This window comes from Solanum stenotomum, chromosome 7 (assembly GCF_019186545.1).
Source record: "Solanum stenotomum isolate F172 chromosome 7, ASM1918654v1, whole genome shotgun sequence".
NCBI lineage: Eukaryota > Viridiplantae > Streptophyta > Magnoliopsida > Solanales > Solanaceae > Solanum > Solanum stenotomum.
In genome coordinates, this window is record NC_064288.1 from 51273578 (window position 1) to 51287514 (window position 13937).

Below are 13937 nucleotides of genomic sequence, written 5' to 3' on the forward strand. Positions count from 1 at the left end.
ATATTTTGCATCATGAGTTTTCATTTTGCTTGAGTAAGTCTTCCATTGAGTAATGAGCCAAGCCTAGGATTCTTTTGGGAACCAACAATGGTTTTCGAGTGCCAATTACGTCCACTGAGTAATGAGTCAGGCCAAGGGTTCTCTTGGGAACCAACAATGATTTTCGAGTGCCAGTTACATCCAGGGTAGGCTCGGGGCGTGACAAAAATAAAACGCTAACTGATGGAATTAAACCCTCAACGTGAAACTTAACTTTAAAGAGACCTACCGCTACGCTATCATTTTCTCTTTGTTATTGAGGAGGTTCAAAATATATATATCTACAAAAATACAGAAAATGTATCTTATATATACAATGTAATTTTTTCCCGATGGGGTTTGGGTGAACCCCCTGGAACCCACATGGGTCCGCCCCTGATTGTATCTTCTTCTTCTGACAAATTTCATCCCTAATTTCTATGGAGCTTCGTCGATTTCTTTAAAGTCTACTTTGATCTTCACCAAAAAAATAATAATGAAACAAAACTACAATTTCCTTATTTTTCCCAATTCAACATGTCAAAAGAAAAACTATTTCAACTGCTCAATTCTTGATCAACTTATCACAACCATGAGAATTTTTTGATTCGTACCTACTTTTTTGTGTCCATTTCCCTTCTGTCATAATTTAGTCCGATAACTAACATTAGTATTCCATTCAAAGTTTTATCTTTTGTGAATTTGTAAGTCGCAACTCTTTGAAAAAGTCATAATCCTTCATTGTGAAAGGTAAAAATGTACTAGAAAACTTAGAAAATTCAAACATTAAAAATGTGAGGGAGCCCTATATTTATAGCCAACAAAGGTAGTATGAACATGTGCTTATTGTCCCGTATCAGAAAAGGCACAACCCTTCAGAAAAGTCACAATCTTTCAGAAAGGTTTCAACTCATTCAAAAAGTCACAACTTTTTAGAAAAGTCACAATCTTTCAGAATAGTCACGACCCTTTTGAAAAGTTGCAAGCCATTGAAAAGATTACAACTCAACGGAAAATTTACAACTTCTTGAAAATGTCATAACTGTTACGACTCGATTTCGAAAACTAAGGTTTCGAAACCATTTTCGCAACTTTGGCAATTTTGTTAAGGTTTTTGGAAAAATTCATAATTTGGAAGTCGCCACTTAATCTTTTAGGAAAAAAATTAAGAAAACCATTTTAAAAGGTAATTTTGAAAGGAAATATTTTAAATAAAACCAGATTCGGGTAAGGGTTCAAATAATTCTCTAAGGAAGGGTTTAGGCATCTTAGAGAATTCGCTAACACACGATTGACCGACGGATTTAAAAGTTTGGCTAATTTTATAAAACAAAAGAATTATTTATAAAAATGTTGTTTGGAACTTACATGAAAATCTCTTAATACTTCTAAAAATCCCAAGAATAAACCTAACTTAATACTTTTATTCATAATCATGTTTTGAACCAACGATTAATTCAAACTCCTAAACATGGATTAAAGGACCTTGCTTGACAACTACAAAGGGATATAGAAAATCCTTAAGTCATTCATACAAAGTCCTAAGTTAAACTAAAAGACAACTAATTTATTTTAAGAAACTTAACAACTTTATCCTATTTAAAAAATTTGAACTAAATAGTTAGTTCAAACTCGTAAATATGGATTCAAAGCTTTTCAATAACTATGAAAGAACATAAAAGGTTCTCAAGTCATTCTATAAAGCTTAAATTAGCTAACTTAAAATGAGTTTCGAAATTTGAGAACTTAAATAAACATATCACCCCAAGGATTCATCTAAATTGATAAAACAAATATTAGAAATTAAGAGCAAGTATCAAAAAATCACGATATAAGGGAAACAAAAGTGCAAATAGAATTTGGACAACTTTAAGTCAGCTTGCTGCTTCTCATTTACTGCTGCCCAGATTGAACTTTTTAAAGTCCAAAAATTTCCAATTTTAGCCCCTTTGGGACTGCTGCTACTGCTGCGGGTCTGTCGGGGTTTTGACCCAATTTTACTCCTCGTTTTTCTGCCTTTTAGAGGCAGCTGCAACTCCGCTTCAGCTGGTGCCATTTTCAAACTTTTCAAATAAAAAAAAACTTTTCTTTTATCCCTTTAGGCAACTGCTGCTGCTGTCTTTTTGGGGTGTTTATCCCGATGAAATAACTTCCATTTCAGTCGGTTTAAAGGAGGTCGACTCGAAGAGGAAAATGCAAGAGATGAGAGTCCATTGGACTCATTCAGATGTCACATACAACAAACAAAGAAGAAGAAATTAAAAAAAAATTAAATTAGCAAAGTGAACAATTTTTAGATAATTAAGGAAAGCACACATCTCATTCATCTTTAAGCACAAATAATTTGTACGATCAAACAAAGCTTGCATTTTCATCAAAATTTAGCTTAAAATGAACAATTTCAATTAAAATAGAAAAAACTAGTACCACAATATGAGGAACTTATCACATAATACTTGTAGGAAGGTTTGTAGCCAAGAATTAAGGCATGCAGACTTCAACTAGTAGGTATAATAATTAATAATAAAAAGAGTACATTCCATATAATTAATAAATAAAGAGATTCAAACAAGTATCACACCAAAACCAAACCCGACACTACTCATGGATGTACAAACTCCAATCTCTTTTAGATTCAAAATTTAAACATTTAAAGACATAAGATTAATTGATATGTATTAACTCGGTTATGCTAAAGTGGTAAAAATGACATATCATAATGAGGACTTCAAAGTAGTTTATACTAACATGCTTAATTAACTATGGACAATTGAAGATTATTTTTTGGCAGAGATAAATCAAGTAATATGCCAAGCAACATGAAGGCAACATTCATTCCTAAAACTTTTTCTTTCTATTCACATTAAGACAAACCATAACTATAAACTTTAGCCACAGATTTGAGCAAAAGAAAATCGGAAAATAGACAAGGAAGGGACAATTTAAACAACTTCACATAAACCTTAAATTCAACCAGCAATCAGAGAAAACTAAAGATTAAGGAGTAAAAAAAATTAAAATAAAAATCGGTTAACACATGAGAACTTTTGTACTCCATTAATCCCGACAGTAGCATCATAAAGAACAACAAACTAACATCTTAACACAGAAATCAATTGTCAGTTGTGTTCAACATATAGCTACACTCATTAATCTTAAGGTAACATGAGACATAACACTAAATTGAACATCATTTTGAATCATTCACATGGAAATCAAAACATGAACCTCAAAACAGAGAGACAGACGTCAACTAGGAGCTGAAAACGATTGGAAATAGGACAGCGTGAAGCAAGTTCGCAAACTCGAACTTAAACAGTCACGCTATAACCAAAATGAACACACTTCAAGCCCACATTGGATCACATGGCTGACTAGAGAGAAATTAATCACGACATTCTCTTATACATGTAAAAAGATTAGATGAAGGGAGAGGTTTTCGCTCATCAAGAATGGGAATATTCAACTCCAAATTTAAAATTTGTCATAAGTCAAAAGGTGAAGCCAGTCGAGAATAATTAGCACTTTAAAATCTTTTCAAATCAAACGAATACAACAAGCTACACACATCGACAACTTGACAATTAAAATGCTTGAACACAAAAAAAAATAAAAAAAAATAACTCTAACTCCATTCAATACTGATAATATTTGTCCTAAGATGGTAGAAAATGATGAAATTAAAGACATAAATATCTCACATATAAATTAGACAGTAAAAAAAAATTTAAGCTACTAAAAACATACTTAAACGTCTAACACCAAACAAGATTTCAAGAGCCAACAAAATGCTGAAATAAAGAGAAGATTACCTGGCTCGGGGCAGCGAACTGGACGGACGAGTTTGATGGAGACGATTCCACCTCTTTCAACTCAAACAACCACAACAAATTAAACTATTGAACCAAGATTTCCCAAACATTTTAGGGTACTCTCAGGTCTCAAAAAATCGTCCTCTGAACAGTGAGCAAAGAAGGGTATTTATAGGAAAGCTTGTGGGTCCAATTTGAGGGGGAAAACGATGAGAGTAAAATCGGGCTAGAAAAGGGGCCAAAATTTGAATTTCAAACGAAATTCTCTCCAGAACCAGAGCATATTCCCAATGATTCTTGAAATTTCAACGGATTGAAGGCGAGAAGGAGGGCTAAGATCGACCTATCGTCCTTTGAATGCTACGTGGCTCGATCTTGAGGCCACAAGGACAAATTTGCAGCTGGAATCGGCGCTGGAACAGCACTACGCGTATTGTTTGTCGAGGTAAATGGAGAAGACGACAAGGAAAAGCGGCTTACTATTGTACGCGTACTGCAGCAGCTGCTTTCCGTGTGTTTTGACGGAATTGTTGTTCACGTTTTGGAGACGTTTGCTGCTAATGTTAAAATAGACGTTGATGGGTCTCTTTGTTGGGAAAGAATTGGGCCGGGTCGGGTAGTTATTTGGAGAATTGAAGTGGGATGAAGTATGCTGGAAATTGGTTGCTGCTAATGTGAATTGGAGAGAAGTGGGCTGCTGGAATTTATTGTAAAAGGGCCAAAATCTTGTCTTCTATAATGAGTTGAAGACACAGTAAGGAAAGGCTAGAATTGTAATTAAGAAAAAGGGCCAAATGATTGCAAACTTAGTCCATTTAAGTTAAAAACTTAACCAAATTGAGGTAATTAATTAAATCGGCTAGAACTTAAATGAAATGAATTAATATAATTAACTAAAGAACTTCTTGATTTTAACGAAATAAAATAATTAGCTTAATAAACTAATGACTCAAAATATAAACTACTAATTTAGACTAAATTAATTTAATAAGATATTCAAATAAAACTAAAATCTTTTGAGACGATTTTCGAATATTTATAAAATAAACTAAGTATGTAAAAACATATTTATTATCAAAAATTATAAAAGCGACCAAAATTACTTCAAACACTTGAAAAATATTTTGAACTTTATAAAAACTAATTATTTCAAATTGTTTGGAATTTAAGAAGCTCAAAAGTTAACTCATATCATGGAGAGTCAAAATTGGGTGTCAACAATAACTCTTCGAAAAAGTCTCAACCTTCAATGTGAAAAGGTGTATGCTTTTACTATACTAGTACAACAATAATACGTATATAAATTTTCTAATACATTTGTCAAACAATCCCTACATATTATTAAAACAATCCCTACATATTATTACACTTTGTCAATTTTTATATACATATAATTACAAAAATCTGTTAGTATAGAATAGACCAGAGTAGTTTTTCAAATGTGTTGCATGAAAAATCTATTTTTGTTGAATATGCATTTTTCGATCAACTAATCTTGAATGCAAATAACATTGTTAATCATCTTAAACACAAACAACATTGTTAATCCCCATTGTTGGTGGATGGTTATACAAAAGATGAGATTGTTGGTTTTGTAAAGAGAAAATACATCTTCTCTCTTGAATGACATCAGTCCAAAAAGATAAGAACTTTCTAACTTTTTGTTAATTTTCAGTCGCCAGGATGTAATTTATCCTTAATTTCTTTGAAAATTGAGAAATCAAAATATTCTTATAATGTCAAATACAAATCTTGAATTATATTTGTAATGGCGAGAATGATTCGATGTTGTGTGTGATGCGATTCAAACATGAAGACTTACTTTCAATGCAAATTTGATGGACAAAGCAGAAAATTCTTATGTCTTTTCTCATTTTAAAAACTTCTAGTATTTATTTAAATTTAGTTCCACGAGATGGGTGAGTTTGGAACATTATTTCATTCTGAAAAGCACCACAAATTAAATCATGAACTTAAAGAAGCTCAACTCTTAACAATAATGGCGGCAAAAATGGATGATTCCAAATAGCGAACACTTGTTTCAGCATCCGGAGGTAAATCAGCTCCCAAAAAACTGAAATAATCAATTGAAAAGGTTTTGAAGAAACCCCATTAATTGAAAGCAGTGAGAGCGTCCTTCAGAGGCAAAGATGTGCCAATATTTCTATTTTGGGTCTGCACTTTATTAATATTTAAATTAGTTCATTAAAAGGTGGTGTGCATCACGCTCCTATTAGAATTCTTGGGTTGGTGAGAATATAGATCAAAATGGTCTCTTTACAATGATATTTAATACTTTTGTGGGGTAATAGGATCCCCACATAGTTAAGGTGTTTGGTCTGAAAATTTGGGACAACTTCAAGTGTAATTTGATGTCTTTTCTCTTTTGTAAACACCAACATCCATTTGGACATGATTTTAAGTCAGGTTGCTTTGAAGTTCAAATTTTGTTTAGACATGTAATTTATATTTTTTAGGTTGTGTCTTTTTCCTCGCAGGTTATGAAAATTCTAACTTCTATATATAATATCACCAAATGAGCATTCCGTAATTCATAATTAAGACATCAAAAAATCTCAAGCCATCATATTGATAAATCACATATACAACTAGCTATTCTTTAATATAATTCTTTTACATATACAAACAATCTATTCAATCTTCATGCACGAGCAAGAGTCCTTTTTTTATACAAAATATACATTATGATCAAGTTTTACATTTAAATAAAATCACAATTTGATATTCCAATTTTCGTAGAGGATTCAAAATTTAAAATTATGATCCTGAATTTTATGTTCAAACACATATTCAAAATTAAAAATAACGCCAACAATTAAAAGGTGAGTTAGAAAATAAGTTATAAGCTATTTTCTTAATAGTAACATAAAATTCCGAATTAAAGTGAATAATTTCTATGGCCGAACGGTTTCCTAACTTAAGAAAGGAAAAGGAGAAAATATATTTTTGTTAGTGACTATATTGTGTACCTCCCAAAACAAATTAGGACCCCATAACGTCATTTACAAAACTTAAAATATTTGATATTTTAACCTTCTTTCCCATTATTAGCAAATTCCGTAAAACACCTTCTCACACAAGAACCCAATCTCCGCCTCCGGCCACACTCTAATTTATCGACCTAGGGTTTTCAGTCGCCGGGAAAAAAATCGATTTTCCGACGAATCTATCGAGGTTATTGAGGATTTGGATGAGAATACAAGATGCCGCCAAAGCAATCCAAAGCCGATGTTGCAAAGAAGCAGAAGGTAGTCGAAGACAAGACGTTCGGTCTTAAGAATAAGAACAAGTCGAAGAATGTTCAGAAATATGTTCAGTCTTTACAGCAAAATGTTGTGCCTAAACCTGATGCTAAGAAACTTGACGCCAAGGTACTGCTCCTCTCTTTTTTTTTTTTTTGGTCTTCTTTTGATTTTATGTTTTTTTTTTTGGGTGAATATTTAGAAATTGAATAGAGTGGAGAGGAATCATGTAGCTGACTGTAATTAGCCTTTTGATTTGAATGTAGTTGTGTGATTTTTCCCGATAGATATGCAGGAGGAGGCATATAACTGTTCGAACTTAAATAGAGTACCGAAGATTCATGTAGCTGCAAGCAATTAGCTTTTTGATTTGAGTATAATTGCGTTATTATTTTTGTGTGATTTTTTTCGATAGATATACTGGAGGCATATAGCTGTTCGTACTCAAATAGAGTACTGGGGATTCATGTTGCTGAAGACAGTTAGCCTTTTGATTTGAGTGTAGTTGTGTTATTATTTTTGTGTATTTTTTCGATAGATATACAGGAGGAGGCATATATCTATTCGAACTTAAATAGAGTACCGAGGATTCATGTAGCTGAAAGCAATTAGCTTTTTGATTTGAGTATAATTGTGTTATAATTTTTGTGTGATTTTTTCGATAGATATACTGGAGGCATATAGCTGTTCGATCTTAAATAGAGTATCGAGGATTCATGTAGCTGAAAGCAATTAGCTTTTTTGTTTTGAGTGTAGTTGTGTTATTATTCTTGTGTGATTTTTTCTGATAGATATACAGGAGGAGGCATATAGCTATTCGAGCTCAAATAGAGTATCGAGGATTCATGTAACTGAAAGCAATCAGCTTTTTGATTTGAGTATAATTGCGTTATTATTTTTGTGTGATTTTTACGATAAATATATACAGGAGGCATATAGCTGTTTGATCTTAAATAGAGTATAGAGGATTCATGTAGCTGAAAGCAATTAGCTTTTTCATTTTGAGTGTAGTTGTGTTATTATTCTTGTGTGATTTTTTCTGATAGATATACAGGAGGAGGCATATAGCATTATAGCTATTCAAGCTCAAATAGAGTATCGAGGATTCATGTAACTGAAAGCAATCAGCTTTTTGATTTGAGTGTAATTGTGTTGTTATTTTTGTGTGATTTTTCTGATAGATATACAAGAGGCATATAGCTGACCTCAACAAGCTTGAGTTTGAGGCGTGATTGTTGTATTATTCTCGCGTGATTTGTGTTTCTATCTATATAACTGATAGAGAACTGATGTAGTCATGTAGCTGACCAGCTAGTTTGGATTGACACATACTTGTGTTGTATTCTTTTTGTGTAATCGTTCTCCAACTGAAATAGGGCAGGTAGTTTCATTGTATATCCTATTCTAATTAGATTGTGTTTGAGACATAGTTGTCTTTGTACAGTACATACATTCCTATGTGTTTAAGTCCAAACAGTGCAGGATGAATATAGAGAAGTGGCATGTGTGACTATTTCACGCCCAAATGGATGAAATGAATATAGAGGATTATATAGTTAATCCTATTGTATTATTTTTCTGTGTTTTTTTTGCATATACATATATTGACATTTAAGCTTAATTTTGTCACAGAAAAAGAAGGAAGAAGAGAAAGCTAGAGAGAAAGAGCTTAGCGAATTGTTCAAAGTTGCTATTAGCCAGCCTAAAGTGCCTCTAGGTATTCTTCTTCTTTTGATTGATTTCTGCTTTGTCTTATTTTTGTGTATCAATAATTTTTTATTAGTGTGTAGTAGTGTCAATTTTAAAACGTTACTGTAGCTTGTTGGATTGAAATAATTGGGAATACAGTGTAGGAAGACTTCAGGGCAATTGTCTACTTTCTCCTATATCAAACTGCGTCTATTGAAGAAAGAATTACAAACTGGACCTTTTGCCAGTTTGTAAAGCTGATGAACTTTGATATTTTATTATGGAAATTCAAAATGTCTTAATATTAGCTTGTCAATTTATTTCAAGAGACCCTTTTAAGTTCACAGTTCATTATCATCCCCTTATCAGTAGTGCACCAAGGGTGTGGCCTAGTGGTCAATGAAGTGAGAATCATGAGGTTTTAGACAGAAACACTAGGTGATTTTTTTCCATGTGTCCTAGCTTTGGTGGATAGAGGAGGTATCCCGTCTTTCCCTTCTTCAGAATTGCATAGCATTATTTTCTATTCGTCATTGATGAATTATTCATTAGAATAGTTATTAGAAATGCGGAACTAGTCGAGGTAGGCGCAAGCAGCCCCGGCCACCATGGTTATATAAAAATAAAAAAAAATCTCTTATAGGTGGTAGTTTGTTTTGTTTCACTCACTACAAACTCTCTCTTGCATTAAAGGTTTGGTGTTATTTCAATTTTCATACAAAATGCTGCTGCAAAATTTATTATATATTTAATGAATGCTGTGAATTGGTGTTTAGGTGTTGATCCAAAATCTATCTTATGTGAGTTCTTTAAGGCGGGGCAATGTGTTAAGGGTTTTAAGTGCAAGTTCTCTCACGATCTGAATATTCAGCGAAAAGGAGAGAAGATTGATATTTTCAGCGATAAGCGTGATGAAGGTGGTTAAGCAACATTAACATTAGTCATTTTGCATAAACTTTTCTTTCCCATGTGATAATATTTTACAATGGTTTTAGTGTTTATTGATTGGCATTTCTTGTCTAAAACAAGATGGAAAGGAAACAATGGACGATTGGGATCAAGAGACATTGGAGAAGGTTGTGGCATCAAAAAGTCAGGAGTATAACAAGAACAAACCAACTGACATTGTAAGCATTGTCCTTTTCCATAATATACCTTGTACTGTACATACTCCACAATATTTTCTTATCGCTAGAGTTCAGTAGAAGTACCCTTTTTTGACAAAAAGATAGGTCCCGGGGATTTTGTTCATTTGATAGCACAGTTGAATGTGTGTATTGTGAGCGTACATATAGTTTCAAACCTTTCTAGACAAGCACACATCATAATTTTGAACCTTGCCAGACATGATGAAACTCAAGTGGGAGAGCGGGAGAGGGACAGGTCCATGCTCCCCGCAGTTTCAAACATGTTAAAATAGGATGACCTAGAATCTTGGTTGTGCAGAATGCATGCAATATCGTTTACATATTTGTGGACACTGAGAATTGGGAAAAATATTTCTGAGTTAGCCCTCCATTTAAGTGTACTGATTATTTTGATTTGCCATTGCATAGAGCATGGTACAATGATATGCATTTTATTCATTGGGCGTTGTAACCATGAACATATTCCCTCATTTTGAGGTGTATTAATATGCTTTCATTTTAATCTTTATTTGTCACTTGAAAAATTGTATACTATATCCCAGTTAATTTGGCCTTCTTTCCTTTACCGTCCTCCCCAAGAAAAAGGTTGCACCTTTCATCCCCAGAAACTATTGAATCATTACAACACTCATTTTCTGCTACTGTTGCCTCCACCGGATAGGAAACCTGGGTACTTTTGGCGTTTTATGCGTATTTATTGTATGTGTCTATAGTCTTAATTTCCCCCTTAAAACTCCACGTCCAGTCAAATATTTCCAAACTTGAATGGAGTGTTTTTGTTTCAGAAATCAAGCTTTTGAGTTGGCTTATATGCAGGTATGTAAATTCTTTTTGGATGCTGTGGAGAAGAAACAGTACGGTTGGTTTTGGGCCTGTCCAAATGGTAAAGAATGCCATTACAGACATGCACTTCCTCCTGGATATATTCTCAAGTCACAAATGAAAGCATTGTTACAAGAGGAAGCTGACAAGATGCCTATTGAAGAAGAAATTGATGAACAGGTGACCATACCATCTGAGTATTCATATTGCCAACTACTGATTGCCACTAAGCTTTTCTAAATATGCTCATTAGTGGAACTACTTTACATGTTTTCTGTTCTGCCTGCAGCGTGCAAAATTGACTGCTTCAACTCCCTTGACCACTGAGTTATTTATGGAATGGAAAAAGAAGAAGATGGAAGAAAGAGAGGCCAGCTTGGCCAAGCAAAGGGCAGATAGAGCTAAGAATGATCGCATGAGGTATCATTCATTGCACTCCTTTTTTCTCTTTAACCAATTATATGTGCTCATCAGTTGGGAAAAGCTCTTTTGGTGGACGCATATACTTATTGGGGGAAATCTTGTGCTCACTTTCTTGCAGTGGTCGTGAGCTGTTCATGTCGGACGCTAGCTGGTTTGTGGATGATGTGGGGGCCTATGACCAGTATGATAGGGAAGAAGAGTCTGCTGAACTCCCAAAGGTGAATATGCTATGATCAATTTTCTATGCTTTTCTATATCCTTTGTTGGATTGTTTTGAGCATTCAAGATTTTTCACTGTCCACTGGTCACTGTCATAGATCTATAGTACTGCATAACCTAGGATAGGGTACAATGTCGGGGACTGAGCAATTATGCTGGGTGTGTAAGAGAGCAAAGAGTAAGAGCATAAAAGACAACATTACATAATGTTCTGTTGACTTTTAGCAATAAATTGCATTGTTAGATTAAACAATTCCCATGTGAGATGCTTCTAGATTGTTTTCATCATGATGAATTTCTTCATTAATTTCTCATCTAACTCAGGAGTAAGTCTTAGTTAGATTCACTTTCTAGTACTGTTTCTTCAAATGTTCTTTTAAAAGGCACTCGTGATTTGCTTGCTTTTGGGATTTGAATTTTTAAGGTTGATGTAGTACACAGCTTCACCCTTTTGCTCAAATTTTTAAATTTATGTTATGTAGAACCTGCACATGATTTTCAGAATTAAATATTTTCAGCATGGGTTGCACTAGGCAAAGATTAGGGTCTTGCATCAAAAGTTTTGTTCCATTTATACAGTATGCAGATTTGATAAACTTCTAATATGCTGAATGGAGCAAAAAATGGAAGACTAAAGCATCTACGTGAAAGCATTTACTTAACCGCATGTCTTGTTGATCATAGAAGAGGTAAATTTTTGCTTGGTAGGGCCAAAGCATGGTATCTGTAATCTAGCAATGACTTTGGAAAGTAGACACCAAAGTGTGCATTCATGTGGTGGTGGACTGGTGGTTTGCTCTGCGAAGTGCAGACATCATTAGTAGAAACAGAATTGATAATTTAAGTGTGTACTTATGGGTAGTTGCAGTGGTGTTCTGTTGTGAGTCAAAACTAAAGAAGCTATGCCAAGTAACCAATGAGTCCCTGGTTTGGACATTTGATGAAGCATGCTATTGATGCCATGTGTTTGTGCTTGCTTAAAAAAAGAAGGGACTGTTGCCATGTGCATTTATTGTGCAGTGCTGTTAGTTACGTGCAAAAGGGCCTGCATATCACTTACTAAGTAGATTACATTTCCTTTACAGGAGAACAAGGATTCTGCTAAAGAAGAGGCAAGCTCCTCGACGTCAGCCCAGAGGAATATTGATGATGGTGGTGAGGCTCCTCCTAAAGACCAAGTGGATGACATTTATGATGACGATGACGATGATGACGACTTTGATGTGGATGAGTTAAATGAGCTGGAAGCTAGCCTTTCGAAAACATCATTACAAATCAATGAACCTGGTAGTCGCGCTTGATCCTTGGGCCCAAAATTTATGCACATGATATACCCTTATCGGTGCATGCACGTTCATGTCTACATGATACAAGATCATGTTGGCGTGCATCAGATAGAATGGGATGAAATGTAAGCATATCCGTGTCGTGATGCCCTAATAATTGTTCCTCTATTTTATTAGGTTTTACCCTTATTTCTGATGAGTTGTGACTTCCTTCTTTCCAGAATTTTTGATGAATTTAACTTCTCTGGTTGTTTTGCTGCCACATAAGAGAGCTATCCTTTGTATTTTACTACTACTACTACTACTACTACTATGCTTTGAAGCATGTGTTGCCTTCTCAGTTCTTACTGCCCCTAATAATGATTCTACTACTACTACCATAATTCTTGAGGGCCATCATAAAAAACTTTGATCCGTGCCTTTGCTTGTCCACCTCAATCTAATTCTAGGTGTATATTTCCATTACGTCTTCCATGAATTGGGGTGTTGGCCTATTGAGGTAGCATCAGTAACAGCATTTGTTCTTCTTCCACCTAGTATAGCTTTTATCGATATCCAGTATTGTGCAATAGCTATTTTCTTGGCCTATAAGTGGTGTTTGAGTTTACTACTAGTTGGTAGTTACAGTCCTTTGGGCTGCTAATATGCTTTGTCATGTCAGTGTGATGGTTCTGCTGGCATTCATACTAGTTATGAAACAATTTGGTATACATACACTGAATGTGGACAAAGGTTGCCGTGCCCCTTGTCTATTTTACTAGGTACCTCCTGCTATCTAAATTAAAGTAGTGAAGGGGGGTCGTTTGGCACGAGGGATGGAATAGCCAAAAGTTATCTCATGGATTGAGATATCTGATGAGACTAGTTATCCCCTCCTTACGGAACGAGGTAACAGGTGACATAATTTAAATTCGGAAAAGGGTAAAAATATTCATGTACTATGCGAAATAGACCTTTTATACCTTCATTACATTGTGGGATCAAAAATACCCCCTGTTATCTCAGGAGACCACAAATACCTTCAAGAGTTAACTATCTTGTGGTAAGCCACATGGGACTAATCCCTCCACGTAAGTGTTGTCAATTAGGATTCACTACAAAATAACTAGACCTTTAGCAGCGACAAAAGTCTCCACTAAATCTCAAAATATTGCCACTAAAGATTATGAGTGATTTTTAGGTGGCGACTAAGGCTACAATAACCATTCACTAGTAAAATCTATTTTTTCAACAAAAAAAATATGATAATTATTATTC

General features: G+C 34.3%; 1 protein-coding gene and 1 long non-coding RNA gene across 2 annotated transcripts; one reads left to right on the forward strand and one right to left on the reverse strand.

Annotated features, from left to right (window-relative positions):
- Positions 1-1747: 1747 nt before the first annotated feature.
- LOC125871139 (uncharacterized) lies at positions 1748-4299 on the reverse strand. Its single transcript, XR_007446977.1, has 2 exons — positions 3831-4299; positions 1748-2081 (listed from the first exon to the last, which is right to left on the reverse strand). It is a non-coding gene; the product is annotated as an uncharacterized LOC125871139 (long non-coding RNA).
- Positions 4300-6869: 2570 nt separating this feature from the next.
- LOC125871369 (zinc finger CCCH domain-containing protein 11) lies at positions 6870-12984 on the forward strand. The gene is made up of 8 exons (XM_049551955.1): positions 6870-7222; positions 8726-8810; positions 9559-9699; positions 9812-9909; positions 10747-10932; positions 11042-11172; positions 11294-11393; positions 12480-12984. The coding sequence occupies exons 1-8, from the start codon at positions 7055-7057 to the stop codon at positions 12693-12695; spliced, it is 1125 nt and encodes a 374-aa protein (XP_049407912.1). The 5' UTR covers positions 6870-7054; the 3' UTR covers positions 12696-12984.
- Positions 12985-13937: the final 953 nt, after the last annotated feature.

Excerpts from the sequence above, each read along its gene's own strand:
- LOC125871369 (XM_049551955.1), top strand. The coding sequence starts at position 7,055 with ATGCCGCCAAAGCAATCCAAAGCCGATGTTGCAAAGAAGCAGAAGGTA. Across the intron at positions 8,811-9,558 it reads CCAGCCTAAAGTGCCTCTAG|GTGTTGATCCAAAATCTATC; the intron begins GTATTCTTCTTC and ends ATTGGTGTTTAG. Across the intron at positions 10,933-11,041 it reads AAGAAGAAATTGATGAACAG|CGTGCAAAATTGACTGCTTC; the intron begins GTGACCATACCA and ends TTCTGCCTGCAG.